The sequence below is a fragment of the Brachyistius frenatus genome, unplaced genomic scaffold (assembly GCF_029030835.1).
Source record: "Brachyistius frenatus isolate BFR_SWC_R1_liver_20210118 unplaced genomic scaffold, ASM2903083v1 Contig_11, whole genome shotgun sequence".
NCBI classification, from domain to species: Eukaryota; Metazoa; Chordata; class Actinopteri; family Embiotocidae; genus Brachyistius; species Brachyistius frenatus.
In genome coordinates, this window is record NW_027210610.1 from 3,703,151 (window position 1) to 3,726,252 (window position 23,102).

The following is a 23,102-nucleotide window of genomic DNA, read 5'->3' on the forward strand; positions in this document are numbered from 1 at the left end:
CCAATGATGATGATCGTTGCTTGTTTTTTTTACCATTACCAGAGTGAGGGCGGGTAATATATGCTGTTTACAGTGCATTACGTATTACCATAGGCCTGCTCTTTGACATGTCTGTGCTAAATGGTTTGATGTCCACTTATGTTTGCTTACCGAGGTCTAAAGGTCATTTTATTCCAGAGCACTTGAGTCACTCTGATTTGTAATTATTTATTTAGGTGCAGTAGATTGTATTTTGTCTTGTAATTTGGGTTTAAATTCTCATAGCCGACTCAGATTGGTGCTGATGTTCCTGCTGATCGAGCACTTTGTCGGGCAGTCTTGATTTCTAACAGCATGTTTATGATGGAAAAACAAGCTTTTTAATCTGATAAAGATGACTTTTTTTTTTAATTGTTATTATTATTCCTGTGCATTATGCAAAAAAACTCGTACTTTTAGGGAAAATTTGTGGATGTTCTCTCCACACCAAAGCCAAAGGCAGACTTGAGGTCACTGTCATCCGCAAACAGAACCAGTGTATGTACAAGCTACATGCATTTAGATGACAGATTACATGCTTTATCTTCAGCTCGCCCTGCATTTGTAGGCTGGTGCTATTTTGTCTTATCCAACACGCCTACAGTCCATTTTGGTCAACCAGAGCACATCTTTATTAAGACCCTGCCAGAAAGACATCATAAATAGAACAGCATGTACCAAGGAAGCAGTTTTCATCATAGCATGAGGCGCTGCTTGGTTTTTTTTTCCCCAGAAATTTTGTGCTTATGTTTTACAGTCAATAAATTGCTTTACACAGACAGTATTTTATGAAAACATGTCACACTCATCCATTTGGATCACTCAGTTTTATCCAATCAAAACAGTGATTAGTAATCCAACAGACTAACTGGTACAACTGCAAGTCAGAGTCGGTCAGACGACCTCCAGAGGGTCTCTGTCAGCCTTCGATATCACCACGGTTACACCATCAGGAAGACGCACAGCTAGCCTCTCCCTGAACACTGACAGGAAACCTCGCTCACTGTTGCTGTGTTCACTGAGGATGACGTTGGTTCCTTTGGCAACCGCGTCCAGCACCTCATGGTGGGACATCTCACCTGAGGAATGGATATAATTACATCCCTCGGCACCGGACTATAAACCAAATTCACTGATAATAAAACAAATGATATGAGATGTATATAATTGTTTCATGTGAACACTAAACTTTAGTTAACCTGTGATGTAGAGATCCGCCTTGACTCCATTCAGTACGGACGCCCCAGAACCAGCACAAACAGCCACGGAGCACACCGAGGACTCTGAAAAATATCAGTCAGACACACTTACATGTCAGGGCCACTCAAACAAACATGAAAGTTAAGATTTAAATTATTTTTTAAAAAGCTATTTCCTGAGCTTTGTGTTTGTTGGTCTGTATTTGTGTTTGTGCACGTGTGTGTGTGTGTGTGTGTGTGTGTGTGTGTGTGTGTGTGTGTGTGTGTGTGTGTGTGTGTGTGTGTGTGTGTGTGTGTGTGTGTGTGTGTGTGTGTGTGTGTGTGTGTGTATGCGTCTCCTCTCTCCCTCACCCAGCGTCTGCCCTGATCCCAGAGCCAAACGCAGGTGACTCAAACCCAAGTGGGACTTCATTTTCTGGATAGCTGTTGCCACGTTTACTGGCTGCTCCAAAACACTGAGTCGTCCTTGTCCGTGGCCCAGGAGAGGACGCTGCAGGGAGTGACAGGTGGAAAGTTACTACCACGCATTAAACAGGATATTAGAATATCCAGCCACAACTATGCCAGAGGTATCTTTTAAAATATAACACAATTTGTTTACAGTGAATGAAAACTGTGTTATTTAGTTTATCTTGTAATTGCATGTGATGTGTTTGTGCTGTACCTTCTCTAACTTTAGGATGTTGAGAGACCGGCTGAAGTTACTGTGCCGTAACAGAGTCTGGACACTTGGGGTCAGTGCTGAGTCACTGCAGGTTATGCTGACCTGGATAACACTGCTGTCCGGTCTGTTATGAGGAGACATGAACTGTTATTTGCCAGTAAAAAAAAGACCACAAAGGTTTGTTTTTGCATGCCTCAACCTTTCACGCATGTCCTTTCAATATGTTACATGTAAGTAGTAACTTAAAATTACAATATGAAGCACGATTGGAATAATTAACACGAGCGTGTGATTTCTACCCAAAACCTCGCTGTCAACGTTCGCACCTTATTGTAACAGCTGACTCTTAAATCTTTGCACAAACACAGCTTCATAAATCTGGTTTCTCAATGTTACCCATGAAGGTGTCTGCCAGTTGATACATTTATGCGTGTTTGAGATAAAGTAACAAAGTGCTTGTTGTATGTCAGCAGTATATCAGACAAAACCACAGAGTGCTCCTTCTGTCAAATTTAATACACGTTTCAGTTCATGCACACAACCTGCCAACTGAATGCTGTAATGTTGTTCCACCATCACAAGCCTTCAGTTCCTCCATGGCAGCGTTTAGTTCCTCTGTGCTCCTGACCGTGAATTCCAGTTTGTGACTGTGGGCGGCGCCACCGAGGGCCTGACTCAATACGGACACCTGACCGCTGCCTGAGAGTCACAGACAGACACCAGAGATGGAAAAAAAAAAAATCAGTCAGGGAATGAGATGGAGGACACTTGGCCAGTGGATCAGTGTTACAACATTGTAGCCTTTACCTTCATTAAAATGCAATTAGAGCAGGTGTGTATGTCACATATTTTGCATTCAGAAAGACCTCTTACCAAGTCCCCCGACCAGCCAGTCATTTAATCCTCCTTTAACACTGTCCCACGACGTGTGAGGGGAGAAGACCGCCATCCCGGCCTCCACGGCCCGGATGGCCAATCGCTGCTTCCAGTCTTTCTGAGTGAGACGCTTGATTGGCCGAAACAGTGGCGGGTGATACGAAATAATGAGGTCACAGCTCGCTGCCTCTGCTTCCCCCATGACAGCATCCGTAAGGTCGTTGGTGAGCAGGATGGTCTTAATAGGCCGAGGTTTGCTTGGCTCGACCAGCAAGCCGACATTATCCCAAGACTCGGCGAGTGACAGAGGAGCGAGCTGCTCCAACAGCTCCAGAACTTCCTTTAGGTCCATCGGGTCGCCGCAATGAGCAGAACGAGAGAGGCAGCGGGTGGAGGAGAGACGAACGGATGGAGGCGCAGGAACGGAGAGCTGTCGGCTTGTCAAAAAGCTGTGACCCTGAGTAGGTGAAGGGAGAAATGGAGGGACAGATGAAACTGTGGAGGCTGAAGAACAGGAAGCAGTCTGTGATTTGAAACTCTTCCTGGTCCCAAGTCTTCTATTAGTGGATGATAAAAATGTCCAAGAGAGATTTCTACATCCAGTCAACATCAGTGAAGATCTGTGTGAAGAAAAAGAGAAGAAATACATAATGTTGTGTAACACACAATCAACAGGCTGTACCCCTCCTGACTAAAAATGAGTCTCGGATTCAATGTCCAACAGCCGCTGAAAGGATTCATCACAATTCTGATAATAAATTAATTAAATCTATTCCTCCAAACAATAACTATTTTCATTATCGATGAACTGTTGATTATATATTGATTAGTCAATTAGTTGTGTGGTCAAACAATGAAGAAAAACGCAACTAATGTTTCCAAAAGCCCTAAAATATCTTGGGTCTCGACCAATAGTCCACAACCACAAGATATTCAGTTCATTATCATGAAGGACTAAAGGAATCGGGAAATATTCACATTTAAGAGCCTGGAGTCTCACAATTTTAGCATTTTTTTCCCACTAAAGATGTTCTATGCTCAAATAATAAAAGTGATGCCTTCAGATTGATGATTCATGCCGAGTTTACAACAGAATTTAGAATCTTTGGCATTTTTGCCAGAAGAAAGTACCTCAACCAAAAAAAAAAAAAATCCATTATGGATCATTTTCTTTTCTTAATGGACTAATTGATTATTTTATCTCTAAGCTGCTGCATTTATTTCATTGCAGCTTCTGTTTTTAGACATTTAGCTGAAGATGTTAAGCGTATAGAAAATTACACATTGGTAATCATGTCCGATATTTTAGAGGTGAAACATGAAATAAAAACGAATAATACATATGACAGATTTGAGCCCACTTATTATTACCTCTGATCAGGAAAACCTCCCAGACTGAAACATCTGTCTGAAAACCTCCCAGACTGAAACATCTGTCTGAAAACCTCCCAGACCGAAACACCTGTCTGAAAACCTCCCAGACTGAAACATCTGTCTGAAAACCTCCCAGACTGAAACACCTGTCTGAAAACCTCCCAGACTGAAACATCTGTCTGAAAACCTCCCAGACTGAAACATCTGTCTGAGCAGTAAGTACACCTGAACTTTTTAATGTTTATCTACGGTTTTATCTAATGAGCTATACAGTAGAGATTCCAAAGCCCAAAACCTAACATTTAGTCAAATGTGAAGCAAACTGAAGTGACAAACAAATGGGACTTTTGGATTTTACAATAACAGATTTAACTTGATCAACAACTGACTGCTGTCGGTACAAACAGCTGACACGCGGCTAACAGCAGAGCTAGCTATCGTTAGCAACACACTAGACCGCCACCGCTACATTTAAAACCACAGCATCAAAACGTAAATATGTGCATGAGAGTACTTATCACACTCTCGCTTGCCTGTCACGCAATAAGACTTTTAACTTTATGTTGCTGAGCACGTTATTTTGTGGGCAGAGCGGCTGCACTTACTGGTAACTCACTGTGCCCCTTCTCGGCTTCCGTCGCAGGAGTGGCTAAACGTCAGTGAGCAGGGCCGGCTCTACACAACCGGGGGGACCGACTTTCTTTGGGGGCCCTTCTTACTTTGCCAAAATCCGAGAACTATGAAATAAAACTAAACAATTACATACTGTAGAATAAACTATATATAGAAAATGCAGAAAAGAGTTTTCTAAGTTCCTAAGGGTGGAGCTGCCTGAATTACTCGTGCGATTTAAATAGGTTTAAATGAGCAGTGTGTAGGATTCCCTGGCATTTAGCTGTGAGATTGAAACCAGTTGAATACCTTTTGCCTTGTCCTCCCCTTCCTAGTGTATTAGAGAATGTACTGAATGACTGCAAAACTCACAAAAACACTGAAGTCCCTCTATCTAGAGCCAGTGTTTGATATGTCTCTTCTGGGCTACTGTAGAAACATGGCGGGCTCCTTGGAAGAGGACCCTCTCCCTATGTACGTATTAAGTGCTCATTATAAAAAAAAAAAAAGAAAACACATAAGTTTTACAAATAGAACTTGAGAGGGTGAAATGCAATCAGTTGAAGCGGAAGCAGTTTACTGAGGGTTTTATGATAATTTTTCTGTCAGTGACACAAAAAGTCCTCAGCCCCACAACAGATGTCTCTTGTCATAGTCAGTTCTTTCTTTAAAACCTCTATTTATATTGTGCAAATACACACGTAATAAAAACACTTGAGCATCACCTAGAGCCAATTAAACATCACATTAATCACATTACACAAGTTTTTGTCAAATTGGGTTTGACTCAAATGTTTTTAAACATTAAGCCAACTCTATATAGCTGTTGGTATTACGTTATACAGTCTGTATGTAATGTTATAAAACAAATTCACAGATTAATGTGAACGGCAAAAGACTAGATGATTTTGATAAACTGTATTTAATCTCACAGGGCAGGTGGTCCAGCAGAAGATACCCACACTGCTTCCGGCTCTTCTCAGAAAAATTACCCGCAGTTTCACCATAAACAAATGACATGAAAAAAACAAGAACAGAGCGGAGTGTTTGGGGATGATTGCAAAGGGTTAAAACTGCTTTCATTATGCGGGCTGGTGGGCCGAGCGGCTACCTCAGAATTGAGTCGGATAGCGACCAAGAGAGAGATTATTGTGGATTAATGCAGTAAAAGTCGATGCTGGATGTTAAAGGGATCAGGGAGGATCAGGGCAAAGACCGGGCAGCAAGCATTACATCATCTGATTCTTCCTTTGGTCTCATCAGTCTCTCTTTGCGGTACACCCCCCTCAAGTTAAGTGGGGCCCCCTCTTCAAAACACCCGTATTTACATTTACAATAGTGTGCTAATAAAAGAAATGAAACAGTGTACTCAATCCTTCCTAAATGACTTTTCTGTCTCCGACTCCTTATCAACAGAAATGAGCAGTTGTGGATAATACAAAAACAAAATCTATTACTCATACATTAAGTATATTTGGCACAGCTATCACCACTTATTGGTACCCAATTTGTGGAGTGCCATTCACAGATGTGTGTTTGGTTATTAGATCTGTGTTCAGAGAGAGAACAGCTTCACTTTTGTTAATTGGTACTTAAGCTCTCGTGCCCCATCTGTCCATCCATTTCAGGTTCTGCCCAGTTTGTCATGTAATAACATCTGGCTGGTTGGCCCTGCTTGTGAGGGTGCAGTGTGTCCCCATGTGTGTCCACATCCTTAATTTCAACCCGGGTATTTAATCTCTGTTGTGCTGGCCTTCGATCAGCTGGACACGGTATTTGTAGATGAACCACAAGAAAAATTCTGTCCACAGGTCAGGGTCGGAAGAGAAATCTAATTTAGTGCAACTTTATTTTTACTGTATTTCTACAACCTGTTCTTTTAGATGAAAATACTAACTGTATATTAGTGGAAATAAACTAGCAATTCAAACAAGAAGTTCTTCACTGCAAGTATTCTTTAATACTCTTAAACTTATCTCAGTGTTTGTCCCCATTTGTCCATGAAATTGCACTGGAAATTTCCAAATTCAAAGAACAGCTCAACCAGTTTCTCTAAAAGGCACAAATCTGAGACAAGCAAATCCTGCCCCTCTCGCTCTCTTTTTTTATTTTATTTTTTTAATACCCAAAAATCTGTTATGCAGGAGTCATGATGTCACAATTTGGATATTTCATGGGTAGCAGCCTTTTCAAATCGCTGGTTTGCCCTTTTTTGCTCACACGATCTCTTTATCCTAATGTTTTTCCAAAGCCAGGGCAGAGACATTGTTCAATCCACCACTGTGGCACAGCATCGCTCATGATTTTTGTCACTAAATGCCTTCGTTGGTACATGAAATCCATAGACCATTGCTTTGATTTATTAAACAAGCAGCAGGTTGTATGTTATAGGAGAAGCATACATCAGTCAGAAGTCATATTCATCAAAACTAATAATAAAACCCATCAAGTGTCCTTGGATTACTTTCAGGGGCTACACTGGGACTACTTCTGAAACATTTACTTCATTTAGACATTTTATTTTGTTTTTAGCCAAACAAAGGCAGATTCCTGTTACCAGGATTTAATTTGTTGGATTCTGTCCCCCTCAAAAATATAGACCAACAACTTACATATTACAACAAGCCCAGGCTAAATACTGTACATATAAATAGTAGTAACTTAACTGTAAATGCTTGATAACTTGTATCCTAATTTGCCTAATAGCATTGTTTTTATGATAAGAATAATGCAATACTGTCAGAATATTTCAGTTGGAATAAATATGTTCCATTCGCAATATATACATTTCCAAAAGATCAATCCAATTCCACACACCAATCCAAAATAACTTCCTCTATATACAACACTTATAATCAAACAAAAAGAATATACAGTTCCACTTGGTCAGCGGCCTTTTTCACTAGTCTTCAAGAAAAAAATGCCATTACAAAATTATCAGTCTTTGCATAGCTATAAAAGTCTCAGAGAACAACTTTATATTGCTTAATGTTTCTTTGCAGCATTTAATTTAAGTGGATCGTGTGTTTGTTCTGAATGTGCACAAGATGATTCGTTAAAGAGCTTCAGAGATAGACAGCATCAATATCAATGCATGTTTGCAGAGGTGCAAATACATTTTCTTGTTTGGCATCGTCCTCAACTGTCATTGATGGGACATCATTCTGACAAATTCTGCAAGAGGGGAGAATAATCGGATTAGATTACTGTTTAGCAAGAAATGTAAGTCTCATTTATCTAAATCTGATTAACATCACATCATATTTACTATAGCAATATACTGCTCAAACTTGACTGTACTACTACTGTTGATAATAACTCCTGGCTATGATTAATATATTATCATTATGTCACTGCAGGTGGAAGACAGTCTTTACCTTCAAAGTTTACTGTGCCATCCCCGTTGTCATCTGCTTCTTTTACTATGGTATCGATTTCTCTTCGACTCATGTGGTCTCCCATCAGCTTGGTCATGGCTGACCGCAGCTCCTCTGTCGTGATCTGTCCATCACCGTCCACGTCAAACTAACCAGAGGAAAACAAGAAGATTATGACACCATGATGATGGGGATGACAAGTCAAATCTGATAATGACGAAAGCAGCTGTGTCTGTTAAGTTTCTGGAAAGTGTTTCACCCTCACCTCTTTAAAGGCATCTTTAAGCTCCTTAACACCAATCATCCCAGCTGTCTCTGCCAGAAGCTTCGGGGCCATCAGTTCTACAAAGTCCTCAAAGTCCACTTTGCCTCCGACTAGTGAGGCAAGACAAGATGCAGAAATGAAGATAGACTCGTCACACTTTATTCGTGCTGACATTGCATTATTTGTATTTATGGCAGCTATGCATCTTAACAGTTTTGAGTTAGTCCTGAGTCACATTTACATGTCTATGTAGTTTTCTATATTTAATTAAATCTAATATCTGCAAACCAACTGCTAACTGTGGAATTCTGCAACAAATTCTACTGTTAAAAAAAAGTTTGTAATATATTTTGTTTAGTGAGGACTCACGGTTCATATTGATATTTTGGCTCAGCTCGATCAGCTCCATCTCAGTGGGCATGTAACCCATGGTCCTCATCAGGTTCCCCAGGTCCTTGCAGCTGATCAGCCCATCCTTGTCTTTATCAAACTCATTGAATGCATCACGTAGCTCTGCAGCGGTGTACAGAAATAATATTTGAAATATTTTTCAAAGTGAGTGTATAAAAATGTAGCCTATAAGTGGCAAACTAGAAAAAAAAAAATCTGACGTAGTGATTTAAGCTGCAATTTACCACAGAAACAAGAGAAAGGATGCAGAGATGGTGAGAATTGAACTTACCCTCAATCTCATCATCAGCCAGCTCTCTTTCCTGCACAAAGAAAAAGGAAAAATTGCTTAGGTCCAGTGAAATTTTGACATTTACATTAAACACTCTGCACTGTCATACAAGGTTACTTTTAAATACAGCAGCTGTTAAAAACATGCATACAGACAACATACATACAAACATACCATGCACATACAAACAGCCATGAACTTAACAGTCCAATATAAAACATTACTACAGAATTAAATGGAATTGTAACAAAGCAATTAAACTGTGGGATTATGTTGATGGCATGGATTTAAGTGTATTATGGGCTTCATATGGGCCAGAATCCTCAGTGTTATGCACAGATTCTCTGAGGGTCTGTATATGTCTCATTTGATCCTGTTACCTTTGGGGTTATAATCCGATCAGCCTTTCAGATCAGTTTGCAAACATCAGTACAAACCCATCAAAAATAATACTAAAATTATTTTACTGCAGCTTGTACTTACAATGTTCTTCCCTCCTCGCAGGAAAATGCACGCTGCTCCAAAACTCATTTCTGCAAGAGGAGAGACAGAGTGTGATGTTTAATTAGGAAAAATTCACACATGATACAGGACTGCCTGCTATTTGACAGAACATGTATAAACTTTTTTTTTAATTCTGTATTTGATCAATTGATTGAGCAGAAAAAAAAATGCTTCTCATAGATACAGTTAAATAACAAATTAGTCCAATTAACTTCATGCAATGTTTTAAACTGTGCAGTTATATCCTAAATGTCAGAGCATTTTATAATTTTCTTTAAAGATTACAAACCATTTTCATTATCTAAACAACAAAGTTACAAAGAAATGTCATGGGCCATGTGGCTTTTTGTGCTCACCTTCTTCTGGTGATTTCTTTTTATCATCCAAGTGCTCATACACGATCCTTGGAGCCGAGAGTCAGCAGCTGAACTGTGCTGATCTGAAAGCCCCCTGTCTTCCTTCTGTTTCTTAATCTTCTTCTTTGTAGCTGTCCCGTCCCTCCTCAGCCTGTCTGTCCAGCCTGGATGCTTGGAGGTTGTATGAGGGATGGTGTGGCTGCATCCTGTGTTGTATGCTGGTGGGGAGGAGTCAGCAGGGTGACAGAAGAAGGATCATGAGCTGAAGAGATGACGCCCCGGTTTCCAGCTAAGTGACGACATCACTATTGTAAATTATACTGATTTCTGAACCCATGGCTCACAGCAGACATACATTAGGAGACTATCAGTTAACAGGTGAAAGGGTACAGTTGCTTGTTTACAGGTTCTCTTGTTTGCAGTGAATTAATTACAGTTTACTTCTCCTATTCACTCAAGTTTTACACAGCAGATTCACTTAAACACTTAAAAAGTCTACCACTCTAAATAAGTATTTTAATCACAGAATAAAAGAACCAGAGCTGTGTTTTATCTTTTTATAATTATCTATTTATTTGCCAGCCATTTTTTGTCACTAATCATTTAGTCTCGTCAGAAAATTACAAAAATAAACATCACAAGTTGTCAGTGGCAAAAGTCAGATCTACAAATTGCTTGTCTATAGTTTAACTAATCATTTAAAACAGAGGTCTTCAACAGGGGGCCCGTGACCCCTCGGGGGTCTGCTAAGGTACTGCACGGGGTTGTGAAATTTTTGGTTGATTAAAAAATAATTTTGTGGCAAAATCAAAAACTATTACTGTTTTAAAATCAGGAAAGAGCAGAAAATGTTTACATTTGAGATGCTGGAACCAGAAAATATGACATATTTGGTTGATAAATAACTTCAAGGATTTTTAAAGAGTTTGTAATTCATTTTCAGTAGAATTATCAATTGATTAAGCAAAATCTATATTTTAACATACAAATCTGTTGTGCATGTTTGTTCCAGTTTCTCCGCTGCATTTTGCCTGGTTATTTTTTGTTTGCTTGATTTTGTGAAAGTTACTTTCATGTGAATTTGTGTTTAGTTTATTACCTGCCTACCATATCTGAAATTCACACAGTTTTCTCACCTGAAACTACATATATAATATGACCAACAATAATTTCAAAGTATCTTTTACTTTACTTTTCACACTTCAGGATTTTTTTTAACAATGATCGGAATTCCCAGGACAGTTAATAAGGTACTTAGTTATAACAGAAAGTTTATTTGGATTCCTCTTAATAAAGTTTTTTTCTCTAGTTTTACTGATAAGCAACAGAACTGGAAACATGTATTTGAACAAGTCAGATATTACTGGTGTGTGTGTGTGTGTGTGTGTGTGTAACAAAAGTTACAATCAAGCAAGCAATTTCATTTGTATAGCACATTTCATACACAAGAGCAATTCAGTGTGCTTATAAAAGCAAGAAAAAGAAACATTAGTATATTATACAATAAAAAATGATTAAAAAACAGTGTGAGGTCAAATACAGATAGTACAGATAGTATTTACAACTTTTTCATAGTTTCTTTGAATCAAGAAACTCATCAACAATTCACAGGTCGACTGAATAACCCAAAATGAGGAAGGCATTGGTCATTAAAGAGTTAACTCAGACAACATAAAGTAACATTTATTATTTTATGATGGGTTTTACACTGTTGAGTAAAATAAAACTGACAAAATGAATGGAACACTCCCAATGTGCTTTATTTTTTTCTGCTGAGAAACAGAAAACAGCTGGTTAATTTAGCCCCTCTTGTTTTCAAAGACATGAGTGAAAAACTGATTTTATTTTATTTTTAATATTTTTTTTTTATGTATTAATGAGCCACAGGCTAATTACAGCTGTTATCCTATTGTGTGACCATCTGCATATGTAGTGGTTATATTTGCGTGGAATAAAACCATGATCTCTTCCACGAAATACCCAGCTGAGACTGGGATTAATATCTCTTCCTACAGCAAAGAGATAATGCAGAGTCTGACTTAAATGGGCTGGAAATTCTGAAGTCTTGATCTATGTGTGTGTGTGTGTGTGTGTGTGTGTGTGTGTGTGTGTGTCCTCTGCTCTGACCTTTTCCCCTTCGCGTGCTTCGCTGTTATATAAATTCATCAAAAATCTGTTTGCATAAGAAGCATAATCCGCTGGGCTATGCAATGGGAACTAATAACGATTTATTATGTTTTTTTTCTTCTCGGGTCGCAGTGGGCAAGCTGAGAGGTTACGCAAGGCCAAATCCACGGCTGTGAAAAGAAATCTGTGGAGTGGAGGCCAGGTGGTTGAGGGAGGGGAGGAGGTAGAAGGTTTCGGTGTATAGGCTTAATTTTAGGATTGAGAGAAATTACACAGGAAAAAAGTTACTTTACAGAAATGTACTGTGCAAGTTACGGCTTTATTGTTTTTCTCCATTAAGCATAAATGGCAAAAATATACAGTGGGCTAAATAAATGTCTTTTTTTTATTTGCTGTTGAATAACTCTTCCTGTAATTTGATTTTTTTACTGTTTCTTTTACATTGATTTTTTTTTTTTACAATGGAAAGCCTTCAGAACAAATTGTAAAAAAAAGTCTTTTATACTGTTTGATCAGGAAAAAAATTTAAGATGCTCCTACACCACATGAAAGCACAGCAAAAATCTGACATTTCAGCAGTTAATTTCTGATGTGTTACAGCCTGATGAGTAACTGGTAATAATCATATAGAAAGGTATGTGGAGAAAAATACTTGTTTTATGTGTTTTGTGTACGTGTCGCCGTCGTGGTTTTGAGTTTCTGTCTGTTCATTCATTCATTTGGTCCAGTTGTTTGTGAAAACAAGCTGTCATTTCAGACCCTGACGCTCTTACCTGCCTTCCTTCAGCGCCGGTAGAATCACCTGACCTGCTCCTCCTCCTCACTCACCTGTCTATCTATTCCTCATTCTCTCATGACTTTTTCTATACCTGTCTGTTTCCACTTCTCGCTCTGCCAGATTGTCTTTGGGGCTTAGCTTTCCACCATTCTGCTGTTTTGATCCTGAGATTGTTTTGACCCTGTCTCTGTTTTGGGATTTCGCCTCAGTCTGTTCCTTTGTACTTAGTTCGCCTTCTTGGATTTTGGCATCCTTGTTTTTTCTAAGTAAAGACTCTTTTACTTTTAGATCTGCTTCCTGAGTGGTGCATTTGGGTCCCACTTTCTGAGAACCATGACAAAACGTAGAGATTATACTGAGCAGATTATGACAGCAAATGCTGGGGCAAACAATGCATATGTGTGATTGTGCTGACAAATGTTTGTGTGCGCAGAGATAATTTGCCATCAAATCAGCTTGATGAAATAAAAACTAAATTTAAATTAAGAGGAGAGTTGCAATTAGTTGCAGAAGAACAGCTACATTTTAAATCACTTAATCCCAATTGTCCTTTAAAGCAATGATAAACGATGCAATAACCTGCTTAATCTCTAAAATATAATCTGTAAAAGGATATTTTTAATTCTCAGCAAGAGACCCGAAATACAGTACTGAGCACTGTTGCAATGGAAGGATATCTGACCCGATATCTATTTTTGTGTGTTGAGTTGAGAGTGGACAATGGCACTAATCACCACATCAAATTATATTATTGAAAATAGTTATTCTTTGGATCAAATCATTTTTCATTCAAGAAATTCTCCTCTTCCTCACCGTCACAGAAGAGCACAGAGAAGCAGCCCTGAAGCTGGAAAGGTTTTGACACCTCGATTTACACTCTAGCAGCTGCTGACGCAGAAAACACAACCCTTTGTTGACAGGGAAAAGTAGGCTTAAGTTGTAAGTTAAGTTTTCAGACAAATATAGTGGCGTAGAAAGTACAATATTACCCTTGGAAATGTAGCCTAGTGGAGTGGAAGTATAAGATAGCATCAAATATATAAAATCAAGTAATGTACAAGTAGCCTACTTTGAATATGCACGTATTACTTGAGTAAATGTACTTACGTTTCATCCTGTGTCTTTATATATATATATATATACATTTTTATATATATATTCTTGGTTGCTTGTATATTATATGTATATTATATGTATATTATATATATAGATATATACTGTACTGTATGTATATATATATATATATATGTTGACTGTGTTTATTGGTTTGTTGTATATAATATATATAGATATTTAATGTACTGTATATATACTGTATGTACTGTGCATTTTATATTTTTTATTTTATTGCTTTTCTATTATATTATTCTATTCTATTATTATTTTATTCTATTGTTTCTATTATTGCTCCTGTATGTATGCTGCTGTGGTGAAAAACTTTCCCCTCGGGGATTAATAAAGTATATACCTACCTACCATATATATTTTATTTATATATATATATATAAATATATATATACATTTATATATATATATATATATATATATATAATATATATATATATAATATATATATATTTTATATATATATATATATAATATATATATATATATATATATATATATATATATATATATATATATAATATATATATTTTATTTATATATATATATATATATATATATTTATATATATATATACTATATATATATATATATATATATATATTTTATATATATATATATATATATTTATTATATAGTTTACAGTATTTGTAAATAGGGTTTATTGCTGACTTTAATCGTATCGGTGTATTAATTTTTTGGCCACATGAGGTTCGTGTTACTGCTCACGTGCCCGCTTCTGAAGCGTCGAAGAAGAGCACTTCCGTTTTCCTTTCGGCTCCCGCCCCGCTCCGCCATCATGAAGTCCTGAACAAAAAACGGCTGAGAGTCGAGCAAAATGGGGATAACACGGACCGGAGATGAAATCCGCCGACGGCACCGACGCAACGGCAGCACGAAGCGGTGAAGGGAGCGGAGCCGCGGATTTTAACGAGTCGGTTTCCCGCTGAAAACGGTCCCGGGCGCCTCCCGACGTGATCCAGTTAGCGGCGTCGCTAGCAGCAGCCAGAGCTACTAGCACCCTCCACCTCCTCCTCCTCCACCTCCTCCTCCTCCTCCTGGGTTTCTTCAACCTGTCACTCTCAACCCGCCTGACACTTTCATGTCAAGCCCCACCGACGTGCAAGCTGTCCGTTTGACTGGGAGCGTCGGCATGGAGGGGAGTTCAAGTCAAAGCGTCGACAGACAGACTGCGGTTTGCTCGTGTTGAGGAGACACGAGAGCCGAAAAAGGGGGAGAGAGGAGGAGGAGGAGGAGGGAGGAGGAGGGAGGAGGAGTGAGACCGATATTTTCCAGCCAGGCCAGTTAGCTAGCTCCAGAGCTAGCTACAGTGGATCCCATAAGCCACGGTAAGACGTGTTATAAATCATTCAGCGCTGTAAAGACACACACACACACACACAACAAACAAAAAAAATGCGCATCCCTGCTCCTGTTTGCAGCTGGGACACCCCCCCCCACCTCCTCCACCTCCCACCCCCACCTGCATGTTTAAAGCCACCTCATTTTCACATCCTCGAGACGTTGACATTGAAGCTTGTTGTTGGCCTGCAGACTGAACATCCAGTCCAACCTGGACTTTGTTGTCTCGCCCGCTGTTGAATACATGTCACGCTTTTTTGTTTTGTTGTTGTTGTTGTTGTTTTGGCGAGCAGAGATATAAAAAAAAATAAAAATAAAAAAAAAAGTCTTAATTTGACCAGCCGAAGCGCGAGAGACGCGCAGCTTCCTCGGCTGAGATGCACACAAAGCGCACATCTTACCATCGTTATTCCTCTTGTCTGTTTTTGTTTTCTTGCTCCGTGATTGTAAACTGCATGCAGGTGAAAGGGGGGGGGGGGGGACTTTTTTGTTGTTGTTGTTGAATGAAACCACATAGTTCTGGTATTTGTGGTCTCTTTCCTGGCACCGGTGTGACATGCACGGGGGCTGTTGTGTGTTTCTTAAATAGACCCAAGAAGCTCGCCTTTTGGCTCCGGCTGCAATGTTTAAAGAACTTCTCGTTTTTCAGAGGGAACAAGATGCTTCCTTTTTGTTCAGCAGCCCGATGACCACGTAAGAAATGTTTAATCTGATGCATTTTAATGTGTCTGGAAATGCTGGAGGCTCTGTTGCATACTTACTGACCATTAAAAAAAAAAGAGGATAAAAGTAGTGATAAAATCCCAAGGACCTGTGATTTATCCAATTTCAGGCTGTTAACTTGACAGACAGTGCGTCACACAAATGAACTGCTCCTGTTGGCACTGCAGATCCACAGAAGCATTCACTACACGATACTTTTCCAAAATATAGTTTGTGTCTCTGTGTCTTTTCTGCTTGTAAAGTGGGAGACTGAACTGATAGCCACTGTTACACGAGCATCGCAAACCAACTGACTCGGTGGCAAAATACCGAACGGTATACCAAGTGTATTTACTTTTTGCCAAATGATCTTTTCTGCGCCCGTGCTTCCCAAAGTATCACCACGTTCGGTCTACATGACTGACGTGTGGTTTTATGTAGGCCCTCTGTAGTGCCACACATCTAATATGGTAATGACAGTGCAGCTAATTACTAATAACTAATTATGAAAACTACCAACTACATTGTAATACTGCAAAGAAGCAAATTTTGAATCAATACATATTAAAAAAAAATATATATTCTGATGTTCGTTGCTAGGCATCTGCATGATAAGTCTGTTGCCTCAGAGTATGTCGTCTCATATCAGCTGACTCTACTGGACAGAGCAGGAAATACTATTACATTAATTATCAGTATGATGGCCTAATCTGCCACATATTTAAATGTGGTCCTGAGTGCTCCTGTTAATGACCAACGCTCCTCTGCCTGTATTACCATAATTGCTCAGGAAGCCTTTGAATAGACTTTTAGAGAGGCTGCGCTCTAAAAACACGGGTAAATCAGGTGGTCACGCTGTTCCTACACAGTAGGCAAGTCATGGACCTGTTAAGCTGGTTGGCAGTTTAATTTCATCGTGTGATGTTTGGCCTGCTGTGGTCTGCTGCTGTTCAGAGACATGTCTTTCTGGACCAGAGCTAGGCTGAAAATTGGCAAGGCTCAGGCTGTAAACTGTACTCTATGCTGGTCACAGTTCATTCAGATCTACGATATCACTGTTATGATTGTTGTTTGTGTTTTAAATAAATTACTATCAGATTATATATTGTTATTGGATTTTTGAAATTCCCAAATATGAGTATCGGCCTCACGAATCCGGCGTCAGTCAGGCTGTAATTTTGACTACAGAAGTCCCTCTCTCACCTCGTGTTTATTACCTCGGCTTTTATTTATGTATTTGTTTTGGGCCAAACAACGTATCGTATTAGCATCAACATTGCAAATCAGACCAACCACGATTCACTCTCCTAAGATTTTACTGCTTGAAAGAAAGCTGATCTCAAAGACAAACCGTTGCGTGGACCTGGTTATTTACCCGGACTTTACTGCGCTTTCTTCACTGTTTTCTTACATATGCCTCCACACATGCCGTCTAGTGGCAACGGCCATGTCGTCGAGCTTGCGGCCTGGTGAAGGACAAGTCAAAATCACTGTAGGAGTGTTTCGTTTCGAAAACACTGAAAATACAAAAGCATTTCTGTGTGGGTTTTTTCTTTTTCCTTTTTTTTTTTTTTTGTAAATCACACTTTCCATGAGTCATGAAAATGAAGGAAACCATTACAAAAAGAATTGCTCGGGGAAACTGATGCTGCATCTGCCGTTTTAAGATATTTGGATCTCTAAAACAAACAAAAAAAGATAATCTGGTCCAAAAAAAAACAAAAAACCAGCAATTAATTCCTTCGGTTGGATCTACAGAAGCTAAATCTGTAGAAACTGTGTCTGGTGAAATTCTGGTAATTAACCAGTCTTGAATATCACAGGGTTGGATGTAAAAATGAAAAATACGGCATCTGTAAATTCTGCCAGTATTGTTCAGCCCTAGATTTGTGGTAGAGAGACAGATGGATGATGATGATGATGATGATGATGATGGATGAACGAATAGGTGGTGGACTGATGGTCATTTGAAACCAACGGGCACTTTGATGTTTTCCGTCCAAATGAGCCAACACAAATTAGCATTTTTGTATCATTAGATACTTTAACCGCAGTTGTAGTGCAGGATACACTTTTTATTCATGAACCGAAGTGACACAATTCTGTGAAGTGGAACGGCAAACAATGTCTGGAGCTGCCGACTAATGTGTTGGTAATTGGTGCGATTCGCAGAGCCAGGAATAATTCAGTGTCAGTGTAAAATGATAACTAACATTGTGTAAGTGAAGGTAGAAAGGTGCTCTCGCTAATTGCTGGGCAGGCACCAAGATCTATTACAAAAAAAAGTTTTTTTTTAACTTACAATGGACGTTAAAAAAAAAAAAAAAAAATGCAGCAGCTACATCCTTGTATACGACTTCTCCAACAGATCCAAGTGTGTCGCTCGTACCTGACAGACGAGACCATATTTCCCAAGTGTTTCCAAGCCGAATGTTTCCTTCCCGATAACAAGACGCTCACCCCGTGTGTCTCTCGTCCCGCTCTCCAGGCGCTGGTCATGCCGTCGAGTGTGCGGGCCGGGAGCCTGAAGGACCCGGAGGTGGCTGAGCTGTTCTGCCGGGAGGATCCCGAGAAGCTCTTCACGGACCTGAGGGAGATCGGCCATGGGAGCTTCGGAGCAGTCTACTTCGTAAGTTACTTTCATTGCTGTCTGAGTTTGTCAAAGTACAGCAAGGGGCCACAGTTTGCATGCGCACACGTTAGAGCTTGTATATGCGATACTGGTAATCTGTTGTTGGGTAGAATTGTCTGTCTTTTTTAAAATTTTGTTTTGTTTTATGTCAACTGGCCTCAAGATGCGGGTGAACGAAGCATTTAAAACTTAAAATTTGTGCTTTATGATTTTGTGCATTATCATATTTGAAATGATAAAGTTTAGTTTGTAGCGTTACCACTTTGTTGATACAACTACATCTGTAAAATATGAATATGATGTCTGATGATTTAAGAAATAATGATAAGTAACTGAGCTGAAAATCTGTTATTGAAATCTGGACTTCTCTTGTTTGTTTTTTTTTGTCACATAGTTTGCGTTGAATTTTCTCTAGCTGTTTTTCTACTTGTTAAAAATGTGCTGATTGATTTCTGTTTGTATTATGCACTTGTCTGAGGTATGGAGCCAGCAAGGCATTTGTATTATGAATATTGTTGAGCTGTTCTTCAGATCAAGACATAAAAGAAAATGAACTTGTTTTTTTTTTAATTTTTTTTAATTTTTTATACTTTAACAACACATAAAGTCACCACTGTACAATACAAATGAACCATTATCTTCCATAATGTATTGACTGGTCTACTTGTCTCCGGTAAGACAAAATCTCCCCGGGCTTTGCTACCTTAAGATGGAAGTTAGTCATAATTTTGGCTTCATATAGACAAAATAATTTTTAAAAAATCTATAGAATGAAGTTAATATTGAAGACTGAAAATAATTCCTAGTTATAGTTTTAATAGTAATTGATTTAGCAAATCAAACTCCATGAGATAGTTGCCACAAATAACATTGTCATGGTATAATCCAAAAACTTTTCAAATGAGTGTGAAAAAACATACATTTAAAGGCTGTTTTTTCACATTATTTAATTTGCGGTCTCATCATTCAAATGTAGTTACTGTGGTGAATCTAGCTTATGTCAGAGCAGGTGACGGTAAGCATAAGAGAATAGCTGACAGTCGACAGTGAGAGTGATGTTGTAAGTAATACGGTGGATAAACCTGTCAGCTGAAGTTGAAAGGTGGCAGGAGAGAGGGGGGGGGAAAAAAAAAAATCAAAACATGGTGTGAGTCGGGCTCAAAGAACAACTTTCCAGTGGTGGATGAAGAGCCCTGTTTAATGAAGGGTGATAAAGAGCTAGTCATGGATGACGGGACGGACAGGGGAGGGCAGAAGAGAAGCTCAGCAGAAATCTCTGGTTTATGTGATAGTGATTTCTTTGTTGTGTTGAATGAAAAAAAAGAAAAAAGGTGACTGATGAATCACATTGTTCTCGAGTCCTTTGTGGAAAAAAATGGTTGCTTTGGTGCCGTCAGACAGCTGACGCTGAACCTTAATTATAATTAACTGGTTGGGGAAAAAAAACAAGGCAATGCCATCTTTACTATTTAAAGAAAGCTGAAAAACATGGTTTGAAAATCATTCATTGCTTCAAGGAATTCATCTTTTTGCCTCTAACATTTCTACATCAGGCCCATGACATCCGCACAAATGAGGTGGTGGCCATCAAGAAGATGTCCTACAGTGGCAAACAGTCCAATGAGGTAGGACCCGACAACTGTCCCGTCCTCAATCTGCTGTAGATGAAAGATCAGTTCATCTGTGGGAGCAGATTTGCTCTGTGGTGATCGGATGTCTTGTGCTTGTTCCAGAAATGGCAGGATATCATCAAGGAAGTGAAGTTCCTCCAGAAACTGCGCCACCCCAACACTGTTGAGTACCGTGGCTGCTACCTGAGAGAGCACACCGCCTGGGTGAGTGTGTGTGTGTGTGAGAGTGTGTGTGTGTGTGTGTGTGTGTGTGTGTGTGTGTGTGTGTGTGTGTGTGTGTGTGTGTGTGTGTGTGTGTGTGTGTGTGTGTGTGTGTGTGTGTGTGTGTGTGTGTGTGTGTGTGTGTGTGTGTGTGTGTGTGTGTGTGTGAGTGTGTGTGTAAATTGATTGTGCAGGGCAGACATTCCACACCACTCAACGTTACGTTCATGAAATTCATTATTTTATATGTGCAAAATGTGCTTTTCAGTGGGTAAGTGTTGGTACTTTAGGCACACCGAATCAGACTTTTAGTAGCAGCCCCTTCAAACTAACAGGTTCTTTACAGGCTTTCAACCCCTCCTGCGATTTCAGTGCATGTTTTTGCACCACCAATGGCCTTCTTTGACAAAAGGACAAAAACAGAACTAAACTTAAGAAATAAACTAGAAACTAAAAGTCCCTCCTGCAGATTCCTCTGTTTCCTCTGTGTTTGAAGTACCATTAAGGTCGGTTAAAACCGTCCAATGATGGATTAGAAAAAATTGGCAGCATTTTAACAACAACAACAACAAAGTGTCATCACGTTGTTCTTTTTTTGCACTTGCAAGACTGCTTCAGACCCTAAGAGCCATGAAAACATGACATCAAATCTGTTTCTCTCTTGTTCCTTTTTTCTTTACCTCCTCACCCTCATCCTAATATTGATGGCAGCAGTTTCTAGTACTTCCTTATTTTGTCCAGGAAGCAGTATGCAAGTTATAGTTGCCACAGACTCTGTTTTTGACTAATGACTGGTTGTCAGCTCTTCCCCAAAACTTCTGAACCAACAGAATTTGGACCGAGATCGATTTATTCTCTGTTCCTCAAAAGGTTCTTGGTCCGTCTGTAAAAGTTGATGCGGTGGCAAAAGCCCTAAAAATTTAAATTATTTCAGTTATCTGCTGTATCGTGTAAGTGTATTTTTTACAGTAAAGCATATAGTACTGTATTCTTAATGTTCATACTCTCTCGTAATGCTGGTCTGACACATTGTGTAATGAGTTTGCATCTGATGCAGACGCTGTGGGATTGATCCGGATCTCCAGAGGCAAAAGTCAGACTTCTGTTTTAGCATGAGAATACTTTCCTGGGCATCACCTTAGATTTAAAACAACTTTCCCACTTTAAAGGTCCCATACTGTACACATTTACATATCTATTTATTTATTTTTTAATTATAAATCAGGTCTAGATGCTATATAAGTAGGTTTATAGTGTCAAAAGACTCAGTCCATGGAAAATACACAATCAGCAACTGTGCACTTTGGACTCCTGTAAATTTGAGATGTCACAAACTCATGCTTATGTCATATGTTTACCCTCAACATGTCCCACTGTCCAACCTTTTAGAAGAAGATAATGCCAAGCAGTTGTTCGGTTGCAGCGCTAGCAAGCGGCAACACCAAAGAAAACTTGTGATTGGCGTAAGCGTGCGTCACTCAGAAAAGAGTCAGCCAATCAGAAGAGAGGATTCAGACACAAAAGCTGTTCTTGGTACAGCTCTAGAGAAAAACTTACGAGAGGAGGTGTAAAGCTATTTTGTGATATTTATAAAAAATATATATATATATATATATTTTTGAACTTAAAACCACAAAAATGTCTTCTCACAGATTTGTCAAGTTTGCAAATAAAACACCAGAAATGTGTAAAATAGGTGACATTTAAGTCTGAGGGAAAACTGCCCTAAGCGCAAAAACCTCGTGGTACACTCGTGGGCTGCAGTTTAACTCTCCTTGTCTCTCTCCTAGCTGGTGATGGAGTATTGTTTGGGTTCAGCTTCTGACCTCCTAGAAGGTAAGCAGGAAAGAACAGAGACAAATGAGTCATTACAAAACACTAACAATGAGTTAATTACATTTTGCAGTTATTCACATCATTCACAAAACACTTGACGTCTCCTAACACCTCTCTTCACCCAGTCCACAAGAAACCCCTCCAGGAAGTGGAAATAGCTGCCATAACCCATGGTGCATTGCAGGGACTGGTGTATCTTCACTCTCACAACATGATTCACAGGTAACACCCCCCTCCCCCCTTCCTGTTCTCACTATCTACATCTATTCTGCTCTCCTGCTGCTCTCCGCTCACACACTGAGCGGCAACACATTTCAGTGCATCTTGCTTGTCCCCGACCTCCAACAATGCAATTTGTCTCACGTGTCTCTCTGTTTGTTTTGCCTTCCTCACATTTTTCCTGTCCTGTCATTTTCCTCTATCTGATCATTTCTCCCTCACAGGGATGTGAAAGCAGGAAACATCTTGTTAACGGAGCCCGGCCAGGTCAAACTGGGAGACTTTGGCTCTGCCTCCATAGTCGCTCCAGCCAACTCCTTTGTGGGAACACCTTACTGGTAAAACATCCAACTTTCTATTCATAAGTGTTGACATATAATTATGCAATCCTTTAAAAAAAAAAATAAAAAAATACCCCCCCCCCCAATCAAAACGATTGCTTCTGCAGAGCTGGAAGTGATTTTTTTTTTTTTTTTTTTTCTTTCTGTAAAAGCAAATCAAGAAAACAAATTATGACTAATGACTGGCGCTGAACTGCTGGTGCTCTGGGTTGGACGACTAG

General features: G+C 39.3%; 3 protein-coding genes across 7 annotated transcripts in view; 1 reads left to right on the top strand and 2 right to left on the bottom strand.

Annotated features, from left to right (window-relative positions):
• Window positions 1-626: 626 nt before the first annotated feature.
• On the bottom strand, window positions 627-4,763 carry nif3l1 (NIF3 NGG1 interacting factor 3-like 1 (S. cerevisiae)). 2 transcript variants are annotated; one of them, XM_069691655.1, is made up of 7 exons: window positions 4,737-4,763; window positions 2,755-3,377; window positions 2,424-2,580; window positions 1,882-2,005; window positions 1,569-1,707; window positions 1,218-1,301; window positions 627-1,097 (listed from the first exon to the last, which is right to left on the bottom strand). In XM_069691655.1, the coding sequence occupies exons 2-7, from the start codon at window positions 3,365-3,367 to the stop codon at window positions 913-915; spliced, it is 1,302 nt and encodes a 433-aa protein (XP_069547756.1). In that variant the 5' UTR covers window positions 3,368-3,377; window positions 4,737-4,763; the 3' UTR covers window positions 627-912. The 2 variants fall into 2 exon arrangements, with proteins under 2 accessions (XP_069547756.1, XP_069547755.1); XM_069691654.1 differs by lacking the exon at window positions 4,737-4,763 and adding an exon at window positions 4,129-4,229.
• A 2,359-nt stretch (window positions 4,764-7,122) lies between these two features.
• cabp5a (calcium binding protein 5a) lies at window positions 7,123-14,767 on the bottom strand. Of its 2 annotated transcripts, none has more exons than XM_069691677.1 (8): window positions 14,687-14,767; window positions 9,928-10,145; window positions 9,551-9,600; window positions 9,068-9,098; window positions 8,755-8,898; window positions 8,386-8,495; window positions 8,121-8,268; window positions 7,123-7,917 (listed from the first exon to the last, which is right to left on the bottom strand). In XM_069691677.1, exons 3-8 carry the CDS (start codon window positions 9,596-9,598, stop codon window positions 7,889-7,891), a joined length of 510 nt encoding a protein of 169 aa, XP_069547778.1. In that variant the 5' UTR covers window positions 9,599-9,600; window positions 9,928-10,145; window positions 14,687-14,767; the 3' UTR covers window positions 7,123-7,888. The 2 variants fall into 2 exon arrangements, with proteins under 2 accessions (XP_069547778.1, XP_069547779.1); XM_069691678.1 differs by lacking the exon at window positions 14,687-14,767 and adding an exon at window positions 12,055-13,758.
• The window catches only part of taok2b (TAO kinase 2b), a 28,697-nt gene continuing 20,305 nt past the window's right edge, over window positions 14,711-23,102 (top strand). For 2 of the 3 annotated variants that reach the window (XM_069691637.1, XM_069691638.1), the window contains exons 1-7: window positions 14,755-15,306; window positions 18,510-18,650; window positions 20,207-20,278; window positions 20,387-20,488; window positions 22,276-22,321; window positions 22,447-22,543; window positions 22,765-22,878. In XM_069691637.1, the coding sequence (XP_069547738.1) occupies window positions 18,519-18,650; window positions 20,207-20,278; window positions 20,387-20,488; window positions 22,276-22,321; window positions 22,447-22,543; window positions 22,765-22,878 (563 nt within the window). In that variant the 5' untranslated portion in view covers window positions 14,755-15,306; window positions 18,510-18,518. Of the gene's footprint in view, window positions 15,307-18,509; window positions 18,651-20,206; window positions 20,279-20,386; window positions 20,489-22,275; window positions 22,322-22,446; window positions 22,544-22,764; window positions 22,879-23,102 lie in introns of all 3 variants that reach the window. The other variant, XM_069691636.1, reaches the window with a different exon arrangement.